The 26614-nt window shown below is 38.9% G+C and overlaps 1 protein-coding gene across 5 annotated transcripts in view; it reads left to right on the top strand.

Annotated features, from left to right (window-relative positions):
- TTC29 (tetratricopeptide repeat domain 29) overlaps nucleotides 1-19547 on the top strand; it is a 381566-nt gene extending 362019 nt beyond the window's left edge. For all 5 annotated transcript variants that reach the window (XM_027692737.1, XM_027692736.1, XM_027692739.1 and 2 more), the window contains 2 exons: nucleotides 18860-18933; nucleotides 19309-19547. In XM_027692737.1, the coding sequence (XP_027548538.1) occupies nucleotides 18860-18897 (38 nt within the window). In that variant the 3' untranslated portion in view covers nucleotides 18898-18933; nucleotides 19309-19547. The remainder of the gene's footprint in view (nucleotides 1-18859; nucleotides 18934-19308) is intronic.
- Nucleotides 19548-26614: the final 7067 nt, after the last annotated feature.

A 26614-nucleotide genomic window follows, 5' to 3' on the forward strand; every position in this document is an offset into this window, starting at 1 on the left:
CACTGAAACACGGGTTTCTGTAAATTGAATCTGTTCAATACTGGGAAGAATAGCATAGGAAGAAGGTTTTTTCATTACAACCCAAATCCTGAAGTTGTTGTAATTTTTCTTAACAGAGAAAACGTGAAGCCTGTACCTACCTAAGTCCTCCCCACTTAGGCAATAAACACACAGGAATTGGAATTATCCCACATCAATGAGGAGTTAAGGCAGTTCCCAAGTTATTTGAAAAAGCCTCAAGATGTGTTGCAAACTAGTGTGCAGCCTTCACAACAATATTTCAATTAAAACCACTATTCTGTGGACTGTTTCCTATGGCCTTAGAGACCAATGCTGGATCAAAGTCCCTCAGAGAAGAGGACAGTAGCCGTACAATGCTTGAAAGAATGAGGATAGGTGCATATTGTCAACTTTGAAGCTGTTGGCAGAGACTCAGTTACAAGATTATGTGGACTAGAGATGTGTTCATCTTCCTGTGGACTACTTTACTCATCTCCATGGTCCTTCCACAGTTGCTTTACGTTATTCTGCCAGAAATGAGGGAGCCTGAGCAAAGGCCAGAGCACTAACGCCTGGTCGGCGCAGGAGTGCACGAAATTTGAAGGCGATTTTGCCTCATTTTTAAGAGGTTTTCTCAACCTGCTCTAGCCTTTCACACTTCCACTGGGAAAGAGAGTTAGGGAGAAAACAGTGATTTCAGACTGTTAAATGCAAAATATGTAAAAGTGGTAACAATTCTGTTGGTAAAATTAATTCCATGTACACACAAAAGTAATAGCACCAGTTTTTGAAAAATATGTCTTGCATTGTGTTTTAAACAACCTTAAAAAATTCCGTTTTTCTGGGCATAGTATGGAAGTATACAGCTGTTCAGGGAAAAAAAAGATGCAGACTTGTTGTTCAACACATGCAACACTGCCCTTTGATATCTTTTTTTGGACTTTGTAATAATGCTGTAACTACCGCTGTTCACAAATATTTTATTTATAAAAACTGTCCTCCCACAGGGCAGCTGCAGATGATCTGCAAGCTGAAGACTAGCCTGCAAACTCCACTCGCTCTAGGAAATGGTGCTGCTGTTTGTAAATATCAGTGCTTGGGTTGGGATTTTTAATAACTAGTAGTGTGCTCCCAATTTCAGTATATAGAGCAAGAGATCTAGCTCTTGAGTAGAGTCTTGAGGTAACAATTTAGCATCCACTCTTTCCATGATGATGCTGTTGTGTTCTGTTGTTGATAAAAACTGTAAAAAAACAGTCTGAATGCTTTTACGTTAGCACAACAGGCAGAATTACTCTTATTTTTGCAAGAAAAAATAATCATTTGATATCTTGGAGAGATCAGCACTCACAAACCATCATTTGTTAGTAGCTTTTGACTGAAAGCCAAATAGGTGTTAATGCTCAGAAAATGTCAAGTTTAATAGAATGAGTTTTAATCACCAAAAAGATGAAATTAAGAGAGTGACAAAAATCTGCAGACAGAGTTTAGCAGAAAGTCTTCTTTCCTATGTGGAACAATTGGAAGACTTTCTATGTAGGTTTTCTATGTTAACCCTTCTCCAATCTCCATGATTAGAGATTGTGCTTTTCTAATAGTAACATGATATACTGAAAAACTTACTGTAGTAAGCCAGATCAAAGGCTGTCTAGTCTGGTGTCTGTCCAGCAGAGGCTAAAAGATTAGGAAAAAATATAAGGACAGGAAATTTGGAAGCAATACTTTTGCCTGGTATTCTCTCCACATTTTAAGCAGCCTGCAAGTTAGGGACTTTCTGAAGAAGAATTTGAATCTGGATCCCACTGTACTCAATAGGCTTTTCTGTATTTGTCCATTCACTTCTCCAGTGCGTTTCTAACTGTTGCATGACTTTGGCAGCCAAGGCACCTCACTGAATTTCACAACTGAAATACAACATCCTTGAATCTGCCCTTAGCCCATTGTTTTGCAGCTTCAGTTGTTGCCCCTCAACTTTGGCTCTATAAGAAAGAGTGAGTTATCATTTCTCACTCTTTTTCTTCATGGCACTCATGAAAATAGGTACATCTCTTTATATCCCATCAGTCATCTTTCTATCAAGCTGAAGCTTGCAATCTTCTGGTGCATGAGACATTTTCCATATGTGCATTAATTTGCATTTATCAAAACTAAATTTTATCTGATGCTTTATTGCCCAGTCACAAAACCTTTTTGAAGTTCTTTAAAGTTTTCATTGTTATTACCCTGTGTAATTTTCTGTCAGCAGTAGGTTCTGTCACTTTGCTGTTCACTAACATTTTGTGGTGTTTGGGGGTTTTTAAAACATTTACTGTACAAATTCAGCCTTGGATCTGTGTTGAATTCACTACTGGTGTGTCCTCCTAATGAAAATCAATCCATCTATTCTTACCTTTAGTTTCTATCTTTAACTAGTTGTTAATCCAGAGAAGATATCTGAACCATTCTGGAAATCTAATCAACCAGGTAATATTCATCCAGATCTCACATATTCCTCAAAAGAAAATAACCTCATGAGATCTCTACAAAAACTGTCTTGATTTCTTTTCCTCCTTATAGCATTTTAATTTACTTATCTATCATTATGTCCTGTATTAGAGTTGTAGCTAATTTGCCTGGTATGAAAGTTAGATTTTTACTGGACTCTCCTCCCATGGCACATTCTTGGTTTTAATTAATGTCTTGTTTGGTACTTCATATTATTCTTGTATTGAGACTGATTTAAGCAATACATGTGTATGTGTCCTTTAAACCTCTTGAGCAAATACCCCTTTCTTGCCTGATTTATTTTTTTCTCTAATCCTCTAAGGGTATTTCAGTTTGGGCCTGTTCCTCTCTTATCTAAAAAATAAAAATGCTGATGTGGATCTCTGCTGGAGGTCTTCCTTAGTGACCACCATCCCAAGAATACATTTCACCTTTCTGCTGTTATCTTTTATTCCTCGAGTTCTCTTTCAACTTTTTCTTTTTTGTCTGTGTGTTTGTTTTACTGAGAAAAAAAATTAAGAAGAAACGTGTAATGATTTAATGATGCTATTTCTCACTATTTTATTTTAAGGACACTAAGAGAAAGAGGAGAACAATACAATTTGCAGAGATGTGGTACCTGACATCGGTGCTCTGTTGTCTTTGTGTGGTCATCATAAAATAAAGTGGACTAAGTTGTATTTTTCTGCCTATACCCTGAAAACTTTCAGCTTTTATATTTTACAAAATTCTCTCCAGTATCTTGGCATCATGAAAATCAGCGTTAGAGTTCAGTTTAAAACCAGGTAGTCATCAGCTATTCAGAGGTGCAGTGAGGGTGTCAAGTTGATGTTCCTGGGTTGTAGCAGAGAGCAGGTTTCTGTCTCAGTGGCAAATGAGCAGGATACAGAGTGACTGCAAAACAGCTACGTTCTCCTGGGCTATCCAAGGGAATTTCTGACAGGTCTGTCAAACTACAGAGGCCCTGATTCTACTTTTAATTAAGAGCAATATATTAGAGGCATCTGTACATTCCTTCTTGCATGTTGAAAAGTTCAGGGTGAGCTTCCATAGTAATCAGTGTCAGAATACAACCTTATGTGGTAACTACACTTTTAGTGACTTATGGTTTTCCCCTGTATTGTCTTATTCCTTAATTGTTTGAAAAAAATGATATTACTGTATTGTTCATGACAATTTCCACTCTTTTTTCCTTCATCCTTCGTTTCACATTTTTGATGTCTTCAGGGATTTCTTCCACCTTTTTCTTGCAATTCTTTCCTGATAGGGGCTTCTTATTCTCTCCTCACATCGTTGGCTAAATAATCAGAGATGAAGTTTGGTTCGATAGCAAAGTGCCGTTGTTTGAATTAAGAGATAACAACCTAATTGAATTGAGAGTGGAAAAAGAGGCTTACTCAAGGGATGTTGCTTTAAGTTGTCTGCAGAATTAGGCAAATACCACTGCACTAGATATTTGAAGAAAACTTTCAACCTCCTTGGGGAAAAAAAATGGAGAGAAGAGTTCAGTGAAGCTGTGCTAGAAGACTTTGGATACTTGAGATGAAGGGAGAGAGAGAGAAAGAATTTGTAATGAGTAGATGTAGTGAATCAGTAGAAAGCATCAGCACTTATAGGAGATACAAATCTTTCCTTCTTTAAGTTTTACCTAGTCACCCAAAAAGTGGGAGCAGGGATTTGAAAGAAACAAAAAAATGCAATTTGTGGTCCCTTGTGGCTAATTTTTGCCTGATCTTCTGTTTGTAAAGGAGTCCTGAAAGGTTCTAGGCTTGCTAACTTGTTCTGGAAATTTCAGAAGATGCAGGGTGTGTGCTCTGGGGTATGTCGTGTGAGCTTTTCAAAGTTATCTTTAAGAGCTGGCATGTTACATTTTTGCCAAATCACATTTTCTCACCAGTATATGATGTATTCTTGAATTAAGATGTCATGATTTGTTTAAATGTCTGAAAAAAAGAAAGAATGAAAAATGACAAAAAACTCATGTCCTTTTTTCAACAGCTTAACTTTTAATCCTTTACTCTACAGTGTCCTAAGACTGCTGGTTTTTCTATTTACTTTCTTTATATAGTCAAGACCTGCATTTAAAAGAACAATACGTAGAAGTATGTAGGTAAAAATGTAACCTTTGATTGATATTATATAACCTTTTTGTGTTAAAGCCTTGTCTACAGATGTAAGGCCTCTTTGCTTTCAAGTTAGTTAAATAAAATCATTAAGCTATATAAAATTTAAAAATGTAGACAAGTATCCTTTTCAGCTTGCTGGTGTAAGTGAAATCCTTAGTGCACGTTCCAAATCCCACCGTAGTTATTAGGATGCACACACATACAGAGGTGAATGAATAGCAAGTTAAAAGACCATTTACATTAAAGAATAATGTTGACAGAAGAATGTAATTTTATTTTATTTTTTTAATGAACTGGCTCATTGGTAGGTTTAGGTCAGGAAATAAAAGCAGTGAAGTTTTGAAGAAACCCAAAAAATAAAGCATAAGGGACTTCTCTTAAGGGGGGCATTAATATTTCAACGAAGAAGATTATATTATATTATATAAATGCTACAGTTGGACTATAAAATTCTAAGGGTATTGATTCAAGCTTGTAAACTGAAAAACTGAGATCCCTCAGTTTTGGGAGAGTAGCATATGATGCCCTTTATGGCTCCTTTGTATTCAAGATAATTCTTTATGATCTGTTTAAAGACTATTGAGGATCCTAGTTAGTGTGTTTTCATTTCTCTCCCCCCTTTTCCTGATTTTTATCACATCCTTAAAAGTGAGGTTCAGCCATAATCTTAGTATAGCTGGGGAGAGAGGAAATACAAAAACAGTTTTAAGATTAAGTTTTTTAAATTTTTTAACATTAAGTTTTAAAATTTTTTAACATTATGATTTTAATCTTAAGATTAATTAATTGTTTTAAGATGAGCCACTGGAGAGGGCCACAAAGATGATGAGGGGTCTGGAGCATCTCTCTTATGGGGAGAGACTGCAGGAGCTGGGCCTGTTTGGTCTGGAGAAGACAGAGAAGGGATCCCATCAGTGCACATCATGCCCAGTGACAGGATGAGGAGCAACGTCCATAGACTAAAACACAAGAAGTTTCACCTCAACATGAGGAAGAACTTCTTTATGCTGAGAGTGGCAGAGCTCTGGAACAGGCTGCCCAGGGAAGTCGTGGAGTCTCACTCTCTGGAGACATTCCAAACCCACATGGATGTGTTCCTTTGTGACTTGCTTTAGGTGACTCTGCTTTGGCAGAGGGGTTGGACTGATGATCTCTAGAGGTCCCTTCCAACCCTAACAATTCCATGATTCAGTGATTCTGTGATTCCGAATTCCCTTGCTGACTTGAGTGCAAGGTAGAAGCTTCGATCCAATGTTTTACTGAAAATATCTAGCTGTGTAAAAATGTTTCATTAGAATGACCATGTTTCACTTGCCAGTAGTGGAAGAATTCAGTTCAGGTTATTAAAATTACAGCCATCTAGTACCAATTTCCCCAGTGGTTAATAAAGAGACTTGTGAAGTTGTACAAAGTCAGGATTCAGTCCAGACCTGAACCAGTAATTTGGCAGTGCTGCAGTTTATATTAGGTTGTTTGTTTACCCTTACTTTTGGTGAATAGGTATGTCCTTAGCAAACATATTATATACAAAATAATTAGTTAACATTGTCTTACTGAATTTAGTTGTACATAAAGAGATCCAGAACTCTTCAAATAATCTCTCATTTCATAATTTAAACTTCTCTACTAAAACTGCTTTTAAAATGCCAGTAGCTGTAGTGTTTATTTATTTATAAATCATTTTTTGTGTGCATGTGTGATTAAACTTTAGACTAAGTTATAATAAAATACTTTGTTTTGTTACAGCGTTACTTAAAAGCTCATGGGGAGCTGAGTTGTAACTATTTCTCTCTGTGACGTTTTTCCTATAAAACAGGAAAACAAATTTCATATTAAATTTGCCTTTTCATATAGTTGCTAATTGTGAAGCTGTTTTGCCATTACAAACAATAATATTAATGTAAGTATATAAAAGAGATGTGTATTTGAGATGTCTATACTTTTATTATAGGTGAACTTGGCCATCTCTAGATTAACAATGTCCTAGGAGACCATAGAATGATTCCTCTCTCTGAATTCCACTTAGATGCCCAGAACAATGGATAGCAAGAAAGACTGACCAAAATTCAGAAGTGATTTAGCTGTTTTACAGCTTTACCTCCATAGACATAGTCATTCTGGTCTAAATTGGGTAACATTTTCAGTAACATAAATAATACATCAAAATGAGACCCTCAGTTGTGCTTCAAATCAAAGTCTCATGGTCTGTGCAAGTCACTCACTTCTTGCTTTGTCTAATCTGATCTCTCCCCTTCACAGCTGTACCCAGGTGTTACAAAGAACTAAACTTAGACTTAAGCCTGGTGGAATTTTCCAAGTCTGAGGTGGTGGGACTGTGTTACTCAAGAAATGCCCACTTTTGGGAAAGATTTAAACTGTTGAAGTCTCACTGTTGAATTACTGTGGACTCCATCCATCTTGTTGAAGAGCAACTTTTCTGTCTGTCCTCTGTGTTGACAAATCTCACCTCAGTACCTCACAAGCCAATTTTGGTTCCATGTCTTGGCTTGAATTCATGCTGTACCAAATCTGTAAGAATAGTTTCTAGTCAGAAGTTCCTTGTATAAAGTATTTAAATATGCCATCTTATACCAACTTTTTGAAAGAACAGTTACTTGGCTGCAAATGCCGTTATGAAAGACGAAGATCTTTAGTGTCAGCAAAAAAGTAGAAGAGAATATTCCTTTTAAGGTATTGCTTATCTCCTTTGCACTCAGGAAGGAGTAAAACCATACAGAATTAAATACCAATCATAATGGTATGGTTAGCTTGCATGTGAATATTGTGCACAAATTGGTACTTAGATGTGTACTAATATTAGGAAACTAATCTGAAAGTTGTTTTATTTGCATATTAAACAATTGCACTAACAAAGAATACTACTGTTAAACAAACATGTAGTTTGAAGTTTTTACCCAGAAGTAGAACACACACAAACTAACACTGACTTTGTTGTCTGTTCTTTCAAGAAAATGAACTTGCAGATATTAAACAGGTTCAAAATGTTTAATTTAATTACTATTAAAATTGAGGTCAGCAACTAGAAAGGGCATCTAGTGAAAATGTGCATTGCAGCTTATCCTAAAGAAAGAAATATTGGCCTGATGAAAGTAACCTATACAGAATGTGAAATAACAACCATGTGGTGGCATATTAGGAATGCCTCTTCATAGATGTGCAAGTTTTATTTCACATTGTCCTCACCCTTCTCAATAAGAATGATTGATAGCTTCACTTTGTGATTTCCCAGCTTTTAAGAGTCTATTTTTATTTATTTTTTATGACCAACCTTACACTTGTTAAATGTAATTTTTGCTTTATATAACATAGAAAAGAGCACATCTGCAGTATGCTGTCCCATGAATTAACAAGAATGACTGGACATAAGACAAGAAATCCTTTAAAAACATATGTTCACATTAAATATCTGGGCTATCTCAGTAAAGGAGGTCTTATGGGGTCATTTTTGATGCAGTGCAAGTAAACCATTTCTGCTCTTCTGCAATAGTTTCTTTCAGGTTTATATTGAGCTTGTATAACGGCACATTACATAAATAAGGGCTTAGTTTTTACATTAGTCTTTTACATCTTGGATTCTAACTAAATCCTTGTTTTTACCAACTTGATGCTTAAGAGATATTGATTTCTGCTGCGTATGACTATGGTGTTTGTTTTGATATGCCTGGGATTAAAAACAAAATTAACACGCATAATCAGTTTTCTTAGAATTAAAAAGGGTGCTTTGGTACCTCTGGTTACATTCTTCTGAAGAAAAAGGAGAGTAAAAGAAATGTGATAATAAAGGGATCGATTTATTCAATCACTGGGTATAAAAACATTAGCCCTGGGAAAGGCCCTTCCTCTAAGAGCTTTAGCTGCCCAGTCTCACTTGTGTGGCACAAAATAATTTGCATTTTTAGAGAAGATTCATGTCTTCTGTGAGCTCTAGTGAAACATGAATAAATTGCTTTCTTTTCCTCTTTTTCTGATTTTATAAAGCTGAATCCATTAGGGGCTGAGTCAAACTGTAATGAAAGAAAGGCAACAACTGAGATGATGGAAACCCTGGATTAGATTTCTTAGTAGTCCAAGCCCAGCTGTCACGGCCTACGTGTCAAGTTAGTGCTCTTCGGGGAGGCCCGACAGTACATGTGAATATTTTTTTTAACTGCTGTGTTACAACAGGTCCCTAAAGCAGTGAGGAATTAAACAGAGGTGCAAAGATTAAGAAATAGAGCCACAGCGAGCAGTTCACCGGAGAGATTTGCAGCCAGGCAAGCAAACCTTCCCAAGGCTGTTATCCCACTGCCATCAGCCTGGCAGGGTCGCCTGTGACCCGCCGTGCTCCCTGTGTGCACTCCGGGTTCCCGCGGGCGCCGAGGATGTGTGGCTCATGTTACCGGGAGTGCTGCTCCGGCACAGCCCGGAGAGTTCACCACAAATCCAGGCAGCTCAAACGAAGCTTCTGAGAAAGGCTGGCATTTTTATTCCTTCCCATTACAAAAATCCTTCTCAGCTGGCTCATCATACAATAGGTACAATCCTAGCAGAGCCCAGAAGAAGCCAAAGTACAGTTTCTAGTTTTGTGCCTAGTAAATGACCTTGCACAGCAGGATCAAACCAGGGCTCTGCTGTAGGGAAGAAGGGCGATCTTCAAGATCTGTGCCTGTGAAATATTCCTTCTGTTGGAAAAAGGAGACTCTGAAACCTCCAAGTAGGGGTGTCTTATTCTAATTTATAGCAATAAATTTTGTCTATTATACTTCGTGAGGTTTGCTATGAGGTAGGACTGTGATTTGATCAGAACATGCAAATTCCAACATGGATTTTAAGGAGGAAGCTTCAGTATTGTTTTTACCGTGAAGACTACTTTCCTATCAAAGCAACAAACATTCATCTGAGTACAGACTGGTGTTAAATTATCAAATTACTGTTACCAAGAGCCTTCTACCTAATTCTTGGAATTTATCCAGCTTCCAAAGAGATACTTACATCCTCCCATGAAGGGGATGGTGGCACAGTCAAGGGGTCCCCAATATATTCAAATAGCTAAGTCATCTTAAGTTCTACATTCGCTTTGTAAATTTGGGGAAATTAGGATATTTTCAAACATAAGATAATTTCAAAATGGATTTCCTGGATTGTGGGAACAGATTGTTTTTTGGTTTTTTTAAATCTGCCAGAATCCCTGTCAGACTTGTGCCCTGGGGAAAAAATCTTTCCTTATTTCCCAGCTGGTGACTTCACATGATTTACCTCATTTTAGGAAGGGACTTCAAACCAGCAGCAGCTGTAACCAAAATGGTGTCTGCCTCTGCTTCCACTGATGCCTTTGTGAGGGACAGAACTGAGCAGCAACGTGTAAATAACCCTGTTTCCTTTTTTCCCCTTACATTGTGGTTGTGGAAAAGATCCAAAAGAAACCAGATCACCTGCTGCTGCTCTCAGTCCCTTGTACTTAAAAGTACGTGCCTCCCCCCAGCCTCATTAAGTGTCTGCCACACTTAGAGTACCTGGTGGTGACTCTCATCACAGCCTCATCACTGTGGTCGAGGAGTGGAGTGGCAAGGGCAACCTCTTCTACTTTAGGAAGACATTTTTTTGCCTGGTGGATTCTTCTAAGCTCTGCTGTTCCTAGAGCAAAACAATGTGATTGGTATGGCATAATTCAAAGTGAATTTAAAATTCCTGAAGTCAAATGTTTTCTAAAAAGATCTGTTTTGAAGCAATTTGGCAAAGCTGACATAGCCATGCTAACTTCAGTGAACTGCATTGGTTGCATCACTTGAGAATTGGGCCTAGAGTAACCAGAGCATTTATTTTTAAATTCTAGCTTCTACTGGCATGTTCTTAAAAGTCTCTGTAGTTCTATAACTTTCTAAAGTAGCTCACAAGTCTTATGCTGACTGCTAATAAAACAGAAAATCCATTTCCATTTTTCAGTGTAATCTTTTTTTCATGCGAATCTATTTCTCATCAAAAGAAGTGGTTGACTGGCGTGAAAGCTGGAGTTCTCTACTTATCTGTGAAGACAGAAGACAAGTAGTGGCCTTTCAAGTTGTCCCATGTTGTCTGGAAGAATGCGGCCATAAATTCAAAATCTAAGAGGAAGAAACCAAACACTCTACATTTCTCTGACCAGTGAAAGTGTTGTTCCCAATCCCTGGTGAAGAGAAGTAGGTCTGATCTATGATTGTATGATCTCAGCAAGGAAGGCTGAGACAAAGGATCTTCTCCGAAGTGTCTGTGGGAGAGGTATCACACCACATGTGACTGCAAGGACCCTGCATAAATCAGGATCTTTATTTCCAGCAACTGTGGTTTTTGCTGGTTATTTTTAAGAGATAAGTAGGAGCACTTTGCATCAGTCTTAGAGGGGAACTTCAGCTGCTACAGGGAACAATATTCTCCCCAGACAACCTCAGTCACAAGAAAACCGATACTTCCATAAAGGAGTCCGTATCTTCTTTTTAAAGAACATAATCTTCCAGACACTTCCCTACATCTCCTTAGCCAGAGACGATGCACTCGTACCTAAGGTGCACGAGAAGATGTAAAGCTAAAGTCAGGTGAGGAGAAAAAATATCTCCCTGGCATTCTTTTTTTTTTCTGTAGCTGGATTTTCTCTGCCTCACTGGCTTCCATTTCTCTACCTAGATGATACCTTTGGCTAAGCTCTTGGAAGATGGTTTTCCAGGCAAAAACCCTCACATTACAGAGACCTCAGATTTGTGCGCTACCAGGCAGAGTAGTCACTGGACATGCTAAAAGTCTGAACTGTGAGGAAGTTCTCTTACATCTAATTACAGAAGAGTAGGTACACCTTTAGAGGCCAGAAAACACAGAGTCAAACCAGAACATGAAGAATGAGATCTGCAGAACAAGAAACTCTTAACAAAACTACATAGAATGCTCTTGTCAAAATAGAGAGATAAAGTAAAAAGAACTAAAATCAGAGATACTTGTAGTCAGAGCAGCCTGATACTGTATTTGAACCTCAGTATCCTAATGGCATGAAGTTAAGCAAGAGGACATGTTTAAGTAATCTGTGCTCTCAGCTTTCCCTCCCTTGGGACACCTGTGAGGAACCTGAATTTCAGAGAAAGGGGTGCTAAGCACTCTGACAGCCATGTCCTTTGAAGACACACCAAGCTGCATATTCAAAAATAAATATTACACACTGCCACTGTGTAGTACTGAGCTCCTCTGTTCAGTGGCATGTTTTCCTCCATGGGTAGGAGATAGTGTTTACAAAATGCAGGTATGAATATATGTCCTGCTATCTTGTCTTGCAGGTTCTAGTTGTGCCTTTACACCAAGTACTTAACAGACAAAATGCACTATGTCTGTACGAGTAAAGGATAAAGTTTTGTGTGTAGTCATGCAAGAAAGTTGCATAATAAGTGCAAAAAGTACATTCTCAAGCAGAGTACTGAAAAGTTTTATAGGACAAGGATTGTAGTGATTTGGGGGAAACCAGCAAGAATTTTTCAGTGTAGTACCTTTGGCATGAATCAGTGTCAGAATCGTCACTATGTCTGAAATTTGTGTTTTCACATCTACTGTATTGTAATTATTTCCAGAGCACCTGAAATACCTAGCTTTGCTTTGTTTAAAATGATGATTCTGCTCACGAATTGGCAACAAATATGCTGCTTCTGTTATGATCGGTATGTTGCCAGAAACATCAGTCCACTTAGTGTTTCTTTGCCCTTTGCAATGAGAGTAGATTTCATTCCTAACTCCAAAGATATATGTTAAAACTTCTGTGCATATGTCACTGAGGTAGCCATATTTCTGTAAAATTCCATAGGAATATTTCTGAAAGTACTGTCAAAAGTTCTCTGAGACTATAAAATAGCACTTCTGTGAGCAAGATAAGGGTTTCCTTTCATAAGGATTTCTGAGTAGCTTTTGGGCTCAATCTTTAGTGATAGCTCATGCTCTCAGCAGAGATAGAGGTAGTAGAAGTGTTTTTGTACTGCTTGTATGTTCTCTCCTCACCAGCTCCTCAGGGTAGCCAAGGGCAAGTCTAGCTTCTCCAAGAGCCTTTGCTCAGAAGTTTGCTTTCTCACCAAGTCCCTCTGGGACTTGTCCTGTCTTTAGGAGAGAGCAAACAGGTTCCAGTTGTGATCTTCATTCTGAATCTGGACTGGGGGAGGGGGAGGGTGGTAGTGAAAGAAAAGAAACCCTTCTCTGGGCCATCTGGGAATTCTCCTGTGCTCTGTGGAAACTTTAAATAACCAGCTAGGCAGATGCTTGCCTGCTTCGTGTTGCTGGAAAAGTGCCTTTGACTGAGAAGGTTTAAAGACACTGAATTGGAAATATTGTTTCCCTAATTTCTGCCTACCTTGGGTTGAAGTAGACCCAGAGATGAGATGCTGTATTGAAATTTTAAGCTAGTAGTTTGGATTTTATGTAGAATTTGTTGATAATAAAGGTAAAACTATAAACTAAAAACTGGCAGCTATTTTGTTTGGGTTTCTTCTTCATGTTTGAAGTGATCTTCTTGATGATTGTTTTTCAAAGCTGAATACTCTGTGTCACCAATATTTGTGTAGAATTTTTCTGATCTCTAACTTCCAGGTGTACAAAAGACACAGTGTCATATTTTGGCCTTGAGAAAAATCCTTGGTTTTCTACCTACAGTCAAAAATATGACCTGTTATTTAAAATTAATATTCAACGAATAGTTTGTGTAAAAGATGTTGCTATACTATACTGTCCCAGACAAGAGTATAACAACAAACAGAACTGAAAAATGTAAGATCAAGAGAGATTTCCACTGTTGTACAAATGTCTGGAACATGCCCAAACTATGTAAGAGAGGAAGATTAATTTGTCTGAGGACTCTCGAATATGAATAAGTAAACAATGGAAGTTATTAGTCAGGGAAAAATTCATATTCCCATTAGGTTTTCTCACCCAAACCAGAAAAACCTTGCACTTTCCTTATAGTGCCATAATCCAAGTAGGCTCTTCAAAGCATATGAAATAAATTCTGCTTCTCATTCATAAACTTACCCATCTGTGAAGCCTTTATTCAGAGAAACCTACCTGCTCAAGTGCTTGCTGTAGTTCATTAAAGGCTCCCATTTGTACTCATAAAGACTCATTCATTGCTCTGAATAATATATACGATGTACTGAAAGAGAACCAACTCTTGCTGTTACAATCTAAATTAAACAACTTTGTTTAATAAAAGAAGCACTGTCTCACTTCTAACTAGGCCATAAGCCCTAAGGGCCTTGTATGTGTGTGATTATTTATTTATTTATTTTTGCCAAATTGTCCTACAAGGATCTGGAAGCTGAGTGAACCGAGGCGACTGAATTGTTCCTCTTTCTCTGCCCTCTCAGACAGACTGAGGCCAACATGGGCATGACTGTACTGAAGCAAATACTCGTCCATAAACTTATTCTTAAATGCAGTTGGATGATCTCTTGTCTTTTTCTCGGTCCCACCTTCTAACCTTTCTAATCTTGAGAGTTCATCTCTATTATATGTGGCTCTTACAAGTGCCCATGATTAATAACTGCTGTGATTCATTAGCCTGTGTTGTTGGTATTGTTTCCCCAATGGGAGCATTTGCTATCTAGGGATAGCCCATGATTACTCTGCCTTATGGAACAGTAAGATGCTTTCAATCTAATGCGCTGTCCATGTTTTAGCATAAAATAATATTAAGGCATCCACATAATGGAACCGTCTGAAGATCCATTTTATTAAGCACTGGAAGAAAATGTCTGTGTGTGTGTGTGTGTTCGCATGTGCAAGGGGAATATAATCAGCAAATCTGTTTCACCAGAAACATAATTTCCGTGAGGGTTTCATGTAAAGACGCAGCTATTTTGAGGTATAGTTCTTGGGATGTGGGGATGAAAAAATACTCTCTAGCCAATATCTTACCTGGTACAATTAACTTACTCAAATTGTATACGTCCTATTCAAAGAAGGAAAAATAGGGAACAGAGGTAGTAGGTTTATTGTATTTATTCCATTTTGCGGGTATTTATTTTAAATGCAATCTACCTTCAAGTACACAGCTGTACTGCTCTTAAAAGATTACTGTTTCAAGTTACTTCACATACCTTAACAGAGCATGTAACCTTTTTACATTATATGATCAACTTTTTGACGGTGCAGGGCCAGCACAGCTAATGGAATAATAGCCTGCAGGGTCCAGCTAAATGATATACGAATATAATCAACCTTTGTGATGACTATTCAAAAGTAATCCCTTTAGCTTTCAACTGCAACATATATTTCAACCGGGCAAAGCCATATGAAGAAAATCTCTGCAGACTCCACTGATACAATATGGCCTTCATATCCCCACAGTGTGTTTGCTGCTCACAGTGAGTTTTAAATTTAAGGTAATGGCTACTGTATATTCATGTGAGCATAGAACAATACCTTTGATTTGTTGGAGAAATGTTACATTAGCTACCAAGGGCCCTATTCAGTAAACTTTGACACAACCCTTATATATGGTTTACTGCTTATTCTAAATGGAATATGCCTGATAAAAATGGTTTGCATGCCCAAATTGTACAAATTCATTAATCTTTATATACATAAAACCTCCAAGTATGACTGCCTCCATTCCAAGTGAACCTAGTCAGGATACATGGTTAAACAGGTTGGCCCAACCTGCTTTTAAAAATGCAATGCATCAATTTTCATTTATCAAGACAGAAAAAAAGTAGGAAGATTGTCTACAAGTGTCTGACGTGCATATTGTTGGCAGTAATATTATTTTATGCTCTATCTCTGTTCCTACTCCATCATTCTACAGATTACATAACTGAAAACAGCTGCATGACCTTTAAAAATGCAAGTAATTTTAAAATTACAGTAATGGGTTATATCTCATCAGCTGCATTACACCAACATGATAATATGTTGAAATAGTCTTGCTTTCTCTCCCTTTTGTGACAAAGATGCAGTATTGGCTAATAGTGGATCTAAATATATGGAATTAATTCTGTTAGAGGAAAATATATGTAATGAAAACACTGTGTTGCCTTGTATTACTACTTTTGTATGTACAGTATAGCAAGAGTTCGCTCCCATTAACAGGAGTTGCAGATGTGGCCTTGTTTGCGTGTGTGCACCTGAAAACACATAAAAACATAACGGCACTGTTATCATATTTTGTTTGAGGTGTCGTGTTATGTGTTATGGGATTACATGCCACTTAAATAAGTTGGCTATCGTGCAAGAGTAGTAGAGGCCACGGGCTTTTCTCCTAGTTGTTTGCCATGTCACTTCTTGAGCCAGCACAAAACTTGTGCATCCTCAGCATCCTGCAGCAGGCAGTTCCAAGGATGGGTTGACAACGCACAAAGAAGCCCTTCCTTTGTATCCAAGGCCACCACCTGCTGCTTTCAGTATATCCTACCTCATTCTTTCATTGGAAGAGACAGTGAAAAATGGTTTCTAGGTCACCTTCTGCATGCTACCCTCATTCTTACTTTTGTCATCTCCACAAAATATTGTCTATTTTTTTTCCAAAGCAGTTTCTGCTGCCCAAAACAATAGTGCTCTTATGACTTCATCACTTCATGGAGCTTTCAGTGAAATTCTTGTTTAATAGATTCCAGCAGTCTCTGAACAATGCAAAACTTGGATTTGAATGCTCTCCCATTGCATGGACATGCAAGTTCAGGAACACAGGTGTTGCCTCTTTCATTTTCTTTATAATCTTTTGAGAGAATGGTGCCTAAAATTCCTGTCCTCTCAGGAGTTAGTTGTAGCTTCACTCTTTGTAGGTGTATGTTTTGCAGGCTTTCATTCTTTTATATGACTTTTCATTAATTATATCGTGTAAAGGTCTTGCAGCCCTGCATTGCTTTCTCCCAGGAACAGAATGAAATAATGTGATTTTTAGAAGTGTAACATTCTTTAGATAGGCACATGTAAACAGCAAGAATAGAGATGCCAATTCTAATCACACTGAAAATTCGGTCAGACAATTTTAATTATATTTTATCAACAGCAGTGGTAACATGTCAGGAACATTCTATTATGATTAATTGTATTTACATACTATTAATACATATTAATGTTTATCTCCACACTTTGCACAACACAATAAGATGGGAGGAGAATGCTTGATGGTGTGATCTGTGATGGTATATATGTATTATCATTATGAATATGAGATGCTTTTATTGTTCCCAAATAGCATAGGCCAAACAAATGCCAAGAAAACATTTATGGCTCAGTATTCCATCAGTTATCCTTGATACGCTTAATATATGCTGGAAGGGCAGAACTGTTAATCAGGCAATAATAGCTTGATGTCCAAGTGTGAAGGCAAAAGGCCAAAAGGTGCATGAGAAAAGCAATTTATGCTCTAACTCCCCATCTGTCACATACACATCCCCACAGCCTTTTGCATGTGCAAGATACGTCACAGTCAGAGACGCTTTTATGTGAATTTACTTGGAAATACGTGTTACTGTACCTGGTCACATTTTGGGCTTGAATCACCCACCTGTCTGGCACCACTTTTTCGACAAAGAGCCTCCTCTAGAAATAGCAATAACCAGCTGTGCTAGTGTAAAGCTGGGGTGGGACAACGTAGTTCGACCCCTTTTGGCACCTCTGAACTGCCTGGGGGTCTCGGCTGCTTCACACTGTTTGAGTTCCTAAACCAGCTCTGAGCACAGCTCCTTGTATTCAACTGGATTTTTCATTTAAACATGGTCTGCTAGGAAAAGGAGTTTCCATTGATGTAATTTAGGCCTGGTTTCAAAACTTGTTACCTGGAGTAATTACATTGTTAAATACAGAGTAAACTGCCTTCATACAAAATGGGACTTCATATACAACTTAACACTAATTCTCAGATATTCTTCATAGATTTGCTTATCCTACTCTTACTTGTATACTGTAGATGAAGTGATAGTCAGCAATTATACTTAATAAAAGCCTATGATATGATGAAACAGAAATCTTATTGAGTCTTGAGTGGTCCAGTAGCTTTAATCTCTTCCAAATATTGCACCAGCAGAGACACTGCTTTGAACATTATTTTTCATCCCCACCAGAACTGTGTTAATATATTTATTTTGGATATGAATGGATGCCGTATAAGCACCATTGGTATTGCTGAGACTGAAAGACAAAGTCCAGTTTAGGCATCACAGTACAGAGAGGTAGTGACAAACTGAGGAGGATCCAGTTAAGGATTATACAGAGGTCAGAAAACATGAGTTCCTTTCAAATATTGAAGAGACTGCATTTGCACAGCCTCAGAAAGAGAAGATTAGAGAAAGGAAAATAGTCTCTCAAGCTATAAGGAGTTATTATAAAAGAAGACAATGTTCCATTGCTTTTCATGTCTACCAAAGGTAAAACAAGAAAAAAAATCAGTTTAATTTGCAATAAATATTTATCCTAAGTATTAGAGAAGAAACTGAGTGATAAGATTGTGAAGCACTGGAACAGAGAGATTAGGGATGTTGTGAAACAGCCTTCGTCAGAAACCTTTGAGAATAGATGTCAGGATGGACTAGATATATGTGCACTTTCTTCATTTGAGGAGGTGAACCAGATCAGTAGTTCCCAAAATAAGAAACAATCCCCCAGGGATGGTGTGGCTGTAATGAGGCAGAGGGAGGTGTGCTGCCAAAGAGTCACTGGGAATAGAACAGAAAGCGCAGCAAGGAGGTGGGAATTGGGTATGAAAATGGAGTGGGGAAGGAACAAGGGTGAGCATCACAGATCATGGGAGCAAAAGAAGCTTATGGCTGTCAAGAACTGCAGAGTTAAACCATGGCCTCCCAGCCACCTATTCTTTAGATCACATCCTCTGAGAGGTGACAGCCTTTCCTATTCAACCTCCTCACCCTACTCTTGCTTCCTGCACTGCTCACTTCTTCCCCTGCATGGTCTTCTTACTGCCTGCCATCTTTCAGTGCTCTCTTTGCCATCATCTTCTCCCAAATGCATCTCCCTTGTTGGCTCCCCAGCTGGTCCCACCTGGACCTGTCCTGTAAAACCAGCCCGTTGGAGAACTGCTGCACAGGAGTGCAAGAAATAAAAGCAGAAATCCCTGTCAGTTTTGTATTTCTGGGATTATATCTTATGTGTCTCACCTTTGTGTTGTCTTAGATTTCTTCCTCTTGTGACTTTTTACTGTGTTACATGTTTTTCAAATAAACCTTCTAGGGCTTTTTACCATTAAGAGTGTTGTGAGTCTAAAACACTAATGCACTTTTTTTTTTTTTACATAACAGAACTTGATAAAGAAACAAATGCCTCAAAGCCTCTGTGAGCCTCTGTCCAAGACACCAGTTCTAGTTCCTTCCTGGTATGGTATTTGTTCTTAATTCTTAGTCTTTATACCAATATGCTGATTTTTGCAAGTTGTCGTTGCTATCAACACTTACTTAACCTGATTTTGACAGGAAATTGCACATCATCTGTATTTTACTTTGTCCAAATAACAATACTTTTACTGCTCATAAATGAATGAATTCACACTTCCCTCAGATTTTTTACATGTGTTTTAGAATTTAACTGCCTTTGATCATGTAATTGCTTTTAATTTACAGACATGAGCCTTTGAGACAGAAAAAATCTATTAATTAGATGCTGAACCCAAGTATAAAATATGTAGATATCGATATATATACATAAACTTATGACATTTTACTATTTTTCTATTTGCTGTTTTTCATTCTAGAGGATGCCTCCTTACTGACAGAGGAGCTGATAGATGTATAATGAGTACAGGAAGATCCTTGAGGAGACATGCAACAAAGTAGGAATTTTAGTAGGGATTTTGTTGTTAAAATGGGAGCAAAGCGTTGCAGTACAAATATCTGAGAGCTCTAAGATTTTTTATGACTGAAATGTGGCTTCAATGTGTATTACATGTTTTTATCAAAAATAGCTGGTGTTGTTGAAATAAATAAAAAAAAAGAAAAAGAGTAGTGGAACAGAAAGTTTATACTTTGTGCCCCTAATGCTTAATGTCTGCCAAAGTGTCAATATGCTCCCATTAAGATATTAAACATCATTTATGCCTACAGAATGGGAATCCAAGCCACTCAATAACTTGTAAGGTCAGTTTCCAAATGTGTCCGGAGAATTTTCTTTAAAGCCCATATAATTGTCCCTTTCAGAAAAACTTATTCATAGGACTACCAGTGATTTTATCATATGTGCTCAATGGTTGAGGTTCAACTGTATCTTAGAATAGATCCAGCCTGGGTGGCACACTATGGTGCAGTTTTGATCTAATCTATAACACAGGTTGGACCCAAAACACAACTAAGTTTGTTTGAAGTATGATTGGATATACTCATGAAACTGTTGGAAGCCTGTACAATCAAAGCATTTGAAATGCTATTAACTGTCTCAAGTGCAATATCAGTCTATATTCACAGCTGAAACAACTGTATTTAGCAATGAAAGTGCATCTGGTGAAATATCTGTACATCACATTTTCAGAACTGAAGCCAAAACTCCCCTTTTAGCAAGGCCTGTGGGCAGAGAAGAATTGTCTGAGATTCAACAAAGGCAAATGCAGGGGCCTGCATCTGGGGAGGAATAAACCCAGACACCAGGACAGGCTGGGGGCCAACCTGCTGGAAAGCAGCTCTGCGGAGAAGGACCTGGGGGTCCTAGTGGACAACAGGCTGTCCATGAGCCAGCTGTGTGCCCTGGGGGCCAAGAAGGCCCATGGTACCCTGTGGGCATTAGGAAGAGCATTGCCAGCAGGTCAAGGGAGGTGATCCTGCCCCTCTGCTCAGCCCTGGTGAGGCCACATCTGGAGTTCTGTGTCCAGTTCTGGGCTCCTTGGTACAAGAGACACATGGTGCTCCTGGAGTGGGTCCAGTGGAGGGCTGTGAAGATGGTTGAGGGACTGGAGCATCTCTCATAGGAGGAAAGACTGAAGGAGCTGGGCCTCTTCAGCTTTGAAAAGAGACAACTGAGAGGGGCCCTCATCAATGCCGGTAAGTATCTGAAGGGAGGGTGCCAAGAGGATGGATCCAGGCTCTTCTCAGTTATGCCAAGCAATAGGACAAGAGGCAGAAACTGATGCACAGGAAGTTCCACCTGAACATGAAGAAGAACTTCTTTACTGTGCGGGTGACCATGCACTGGAACAGATTGCCCAGAGAGGCTGTGGAGTCTCCCTCACTGGAGATACTCAGGAACCATCTGGACACAATCCTCTGCCATGTGCTCTGGGGTGACCTGCTTGAGCAGGGAGGTTGGATTAGATGACCCACTGTGGTCCTTTTCAGCCTGACCCATCCTGTGATTCTGTGTTTCACACCATCAAGGTGAACTAAAATTCTGCTTAGATTCTTTCTGATAAATAATCTGAAGCACTGAGGTTGGACTCAGTGTGGAGAATTTCCCATTTTGAGCTGATGACATTCTGGCAGTGGGTTCCCCACATGACCTGCAGCATCTGACTCCTGTGGTCTTCACAGTCCTCAGAGGGCATTTGCCTGCTGCCATCACTGCTGGCCTGAAAAAGAGTTAGAGGACAGAAGATGGGAGGTATCACATTGCAAAATATACATAAAAACAGGGTTGAAACCTTTGAATTTTATTTAGGAAAATTGATGCAAGCTTTCACAATTTCATGTATTAGAAAACCCCTTCTTTTAAACCATATAAGCAGAGCTTTGTGACTCCCAATAATCAACCATTCCTTCCTTTAGACAGAGCTGTCCAGATTCAGAGTTTGAAGCAAGGTCCATTAGACCTGTAATCAGTTTTTATGACAGTCTTTGAGCAAGCAATAGCTTTTGCCATAGCAATAACTCAATTCACAGTTTTCTTCAGGATTGCAAGCTGAATAACTGGTTGACATGTGACAGTAGGATTTCTCCCTGTTAAGGAATGGTAAAAATGTATCATTAACCAGCTCTTATTAGTCTATTTTTGACCAAAATGCTGTATGCATGCAAAGTGGTTACAAATACCTCAATAATTTTATTATTTTATTTAGAGGTTTTTATTGTCTGAACACCAAGCTTATTGTAGCAATGTTAATTCAGAGTGCTTTTACAAGGCTGAAAAGTTGTATAGAAATGTTCCTACATGCAATTATGCACACACATAGGCATACAAATCTCTTTACTAGAGTGTTAAAAAGAGCTAAACATTTTATGAAAGCCAGGAAGAGAAACAGGACTATGAATTAAATATAAAAAGCCATCTATATTGTTTACCCCTTAAGTTTATCCCTTTTATTTTAATGCTATTGATATGAAATAAGAAAAACATTATAAAACCAACACAGTTTTGTAAATAATATCTTAAAAATCACATTAATCTACAAGCTCTTCTAATCTTGAGAAGTATAGCATGACTGCTTGTAAGAGATTACTATTTTTATATATTTGAAATTTCTTTTAGCAGAATATTGTTGAAAGAAATGACATATTTGAATTTGGCCTTCATAGTAAAAAAAAAAATTATAACATGAACCATGCAGACATTCTAGAAAAGACAATTAGCAATTTGTCAAGGACAAGTTTCTAAACTCTTAAGGGCTTTTAACCTCACATAGATTTCTGCAGCAACTGAACATTCTGTGTATGTGTCCCCAAAGTTATTGTGTAGTCATATTAAATAGCACCCATGATCATCACTATTTTTTGCCAATCTTAGCTTGTTACTACTTGATAACTCTTGTATGCTTGTGAAAAAATGGTCATGCATCAATCCTCTAGAGCATTAACTCTCCCATACTTTTTTAACAACATTTTTTTGTCATAAAGCTTTTAATAAAAATTAGGGGAAATGTATCATCCTATAATAATGTAAATGTAAGTTCTGTTCTTCAGAGGCAGGAAGCTTTGGGAGCAAATTATGCTTATTGAGCTAAATGTACCTGCCTCCCATCCCAGTAACTATTTGTCTGACGAGTAACTCTCAGTCTAGCAGAGTGCAGGCTCTGCTCTGCTCCTTACAGACTTTTTCCAGTGGGAAAATTATGGCTCTGCTTCCCCTTCAAATTAATGGGGCAAGGAGGTTAGGCAGGATGTTGATCCATACATTATACTTAGGACAGGATCCTGGAATAAACCTCTCAGCTGTTAGAAACTGTCAGAGCTCCGTGGGTCATGGCAGGCCTCGGTGTAACACCTCACATGCTCCAGCTGAAAGCTCAGTGCTGACTGGTACTCAGCTGTGGTATCGACCCACTGCTACTTCAGAAGAAAAATCACCACTTTCTGAATTACCAGTGCTCTCCCAACATCTTTCCTTTGGTGATCTCTTGTCAGACATAGTCCTGCTTAAAAGATCTGCTGAGATCAGAGCTTGAATTAGTATAATAGAACTTCTGTCTTTTGTCTCTTTACATGAGAGCTGCTCTAATTCCTTTAAGGGGCTCCTCATAGGGAACAGTGTTATTCTCCACTCTGCCTAGTTCTTTATCATTGCAGTCCTTCCTCCAAGTTTTCCCAGAAAGCATCTAATCCCCTGACCCTTAAGACTTTGCAATCAGAAAGGAGGACTCAAGCGTAAGAATTGCAGTTACAAGTTTTTCTGTGCTCTGAGAAATTACAGGCATAGTTGACTTTATTGGAGTTAGGAAAGCAGGCAAATCAATTTAGCCTATAATGCCAATTGTCTGATTCAAACAAAAGAACTTGTCAAACATATTATAGCAGGCAAATCTGTGAATAGTCCTGATCTGTAATATTGATGTCTCTAAAATCTACATTTTGTGGGTGCCTAAGGTATGCAAGGCTGGCAATTAAGATTGCTTTTTGAATAGGGTTTTAGTAGGTTTCACTGTAGATGTATCAGATGGTATTGGCTACCAATTCATAACAGAGAGGAAGGATTCTGTTTATAATTATGAAAAGCATGTTTTCTGACCATTAATAGGGTATATCTTGTTAATTATGATGATATATAAGGTATTTCACCTATGATGCCATTTTGAAAATTAATGTTTGAGTCACAGAAAGGTTATTGCCCTTCTGGAAGGAATCCATTCATCTCTAAATAGGCCATCCAAATATAGACTAAGAAACACACTATATATAATTACCTAGAAATAGATGGAATAAATAAGATTGATGATAGGTATTACTAAAGCCACACTTTAGTTTCCTACTAGAAAAAAGTAGATCCTAACTGCAAGAAACAATAATATACATGTAAAAATGCAAGAAATAGGTTAAAGTCTTGAGTAGTTACGTGAGGTTCAGCTATTACATATGAGGTGAAAACTTATCAGCCTTCAGAAGTGGTGTACATCAAGGACTTTGTCCTGAGGTTCAGTCAGGTATTTCTGAAGACAGCTCCTACAAAGAAGAGAATGAGGACTTCTTGGGGTTTTTTTAACCAATCTGTGTCTTTTTTGACAGCATAACTTCATAGTGTCTCTATATTTGCCACACAAATGCTTACAAGTAGATAGAATGCATGTTAATGAATATTTCCATGTGTGAGTCTTCTTTTGACGCAGGCATATCACTGAAGAGTGATGCTGAGCACAGAGGAGCCCAGGAGCTGTGATGGACATAGACTTTCTAAACATTAAAGGTTTAGTTTTTAACAGTACACAATAAAACCTCAGAATGGCTGTTGGTGAAGTAAACTCTCAAGCAGAGGAGGAGAAAGAGATTCCTTCAATTGAAAGCCTGCTGTTTAATCTTAACTCATCTATGGGATGGACAAAGTGAGCCCCAGATTCATAGCCACTTGCTGCAATGCTGGCTTGGAAGGATTAATCTCAGTAGGTGAGAAGGCAATTGAGTAACTACAATCCCCTGTCCCCATCCCTGCCAAACGAGTAGGTTTGTTTCACCAGGGTTAACAATGAAGTTATATGTTTGTTTTGTTACCACACGAAGGGCAGACAGACAACTCTCCAGCACAGCTGACTTGTGTGAGATGGGAAGTGCTGGCCATGACCCTGCCTCTCTGGGAGCTGAAGGTCTGCAGCCCCTGAAAAATTACTCAGGCTCTATGTAGGATCCCAGGGGTAGGGGGGAAGTCTCAAGTTGTCCCAGCAGCTACAGATTCGCCAGCTCAGTTCTGCAGCTTGGTCACCTGCAGCGGGGGTGACATGGGAGAGAAAACCAGTAGACAACAGATTTTCAGTAGCACATGGACAACTGGGGGACTGGGAGCTTGAGCATCCTAGGAGTGTCTGGGAGTGGCAATAGCTGCTGGCTCCCACTCAGCTTCAAATCCATCTAGGATTGCTGTCTCCTGCACCACACAGATGGATGAGAGATAAGCCTTGTCTCTGGGAGGCAGGTTCCTCCAACACCAGTCCCACTTCCTGATCTGAGACATACTTATACAAAAGTAAAACAGCTTTGAAAGGCTCTTACCTCCTACACTGAGCAATTCTATCCCTGGCAACATTGCTCCCTGGTCTTCCTGGACTGTTTCAGAAAACATTGTCCCATCTGGCCACAAGTTCACAGTTTGTAATTGTAGTGACTTAAATCTGGACTTAACCACAGCAGTGCCCTTAAAAACATTTTCAAAGAGCCCTCCCTGAAGCATGGTGGTCACTGTTATTTTCTCCTGTTTTCTTTCATAAGAGTTATCTGCCTCCCGGCTCCTCAGCATCAGTTGGCTGAGAAAATTAGACACTCTCCCTTTCCACATGAGTACCAGGAAATCAGTTTCCCTGGCATTGCTGACTGCTTTCTGGGCAGAGTGGGCTCTTGCCAAGCTCACAGTACAGATTAAAACAAAATTTATTTATGATAAGGGAAGTTCGGGATTACCTGGCTTCTGTCTCCAGGCCCCTGGTTGCTTCTCTCTCACAGCAACCCCTTTAACTTTTACATTCTGAATTGCAATGAGCTTTCACGTCTGCTGAGCCCTGATACTCTCAGAGGAGCTCTGAGATATTAGAATATTTTGATGAATTAGAGCCTTTGCTTTTACTTCACCTCTACAAACCTCTGTTCTGGAAGAGCAATATCACCGACGCATTCACACTCTGTAGTGCATTTGGCAGAAATGGCCAAACAACTGCTCGAGGTGGGGACAGTTAAGCAGAAAGGGGTGAGGATTTAAGGCACTTAGAATTCCTCCTGTCACACTGAATCCTGTTCATGTGAGAGGCAGGGAGGGGTGAATCTGGCCTTGCAGTGTGGGCCTGTAAAACGTGACTGCTCCCGTGCAGGTTGTGTGGGGCTCTAACGCAGTCAGCAGCTCCCTTCAGTGGGAAATGCTTTCTTTTTTAAATGGTAGCAGAGATTGGGGCCCTACAAAAACAATTCCATCAGTGTTGGCACTGCATACTCTGAATAACTGAGGGGCAACAGCCCACCAAAGCTTACTGATGTGTCTGTGGGGAAGGCTCTCATCAGCCAGACAGTTCATAACCCGTGTGTGAAACAAGCCTGGACCAAGCCAGTCCAATCTCCTGAAACATAAACCTGCAGGCTGGCAAAGGTGACCCTGTCAGGAGCAGGACAGATGTCAAGGATCAGTGTGAATATTTTAAGTGCAGTAGGAGCCACTTAAACCATAAGACACGGGAACTGTCTCTAAGATAACTTACGTGTACAAGGCTTGGCACAATCATAAGGGATGAGGAGTACTGTGCTGGTGCAAGCTGTGCACATACACACACACCAAACCACCTCAGAGTAGGTGATGTTCAATCAGTGTTCCTGGTTGTGGTCACTCATATAACTCATGTTCTAGGTTTTTTTCCTCTGTGTTCTTGATTAGAAAATTCAGGACAGTGGAACCTGCTTAGAAAATTACTGAGACCATCTGTGCCAGAAAACTTGGTAGTTTATACAAAGTAAATAAAAAAACAAGCTGTAACGTTGAGGAAAGTAGAAGAATAAAAAACCTAAACTAATATATTTGCAAAAAGCATGCTTGCCTGAGTCACCTGCACTGTTTCTCCCAGATCCCACGTCCCACTGTAGGGAGCTGGGGTATTTCCATCAGTGAGACAATGCACTTTTCCCTTGAAAGCTGCTGGGTTTAATCTCACCATCAGATGCTGTGATTCATTTCTGCAGTCC

Source organism: Neopelma chrysocephalum, unplaced genomic scaffold, assembly GCF_003984885.1.
Source record: "Neopelma chrysocephalum unplaced genomic scaffold, ASM398488v2 Primary Assembly neopelma1_88, whole genome shotgun sequence".
NCBI lineage: Eukaryota > Metazoa > Chordata > Aves > Passeriformes > Pipridae > Neopelma > Neopelma chrysocephalum.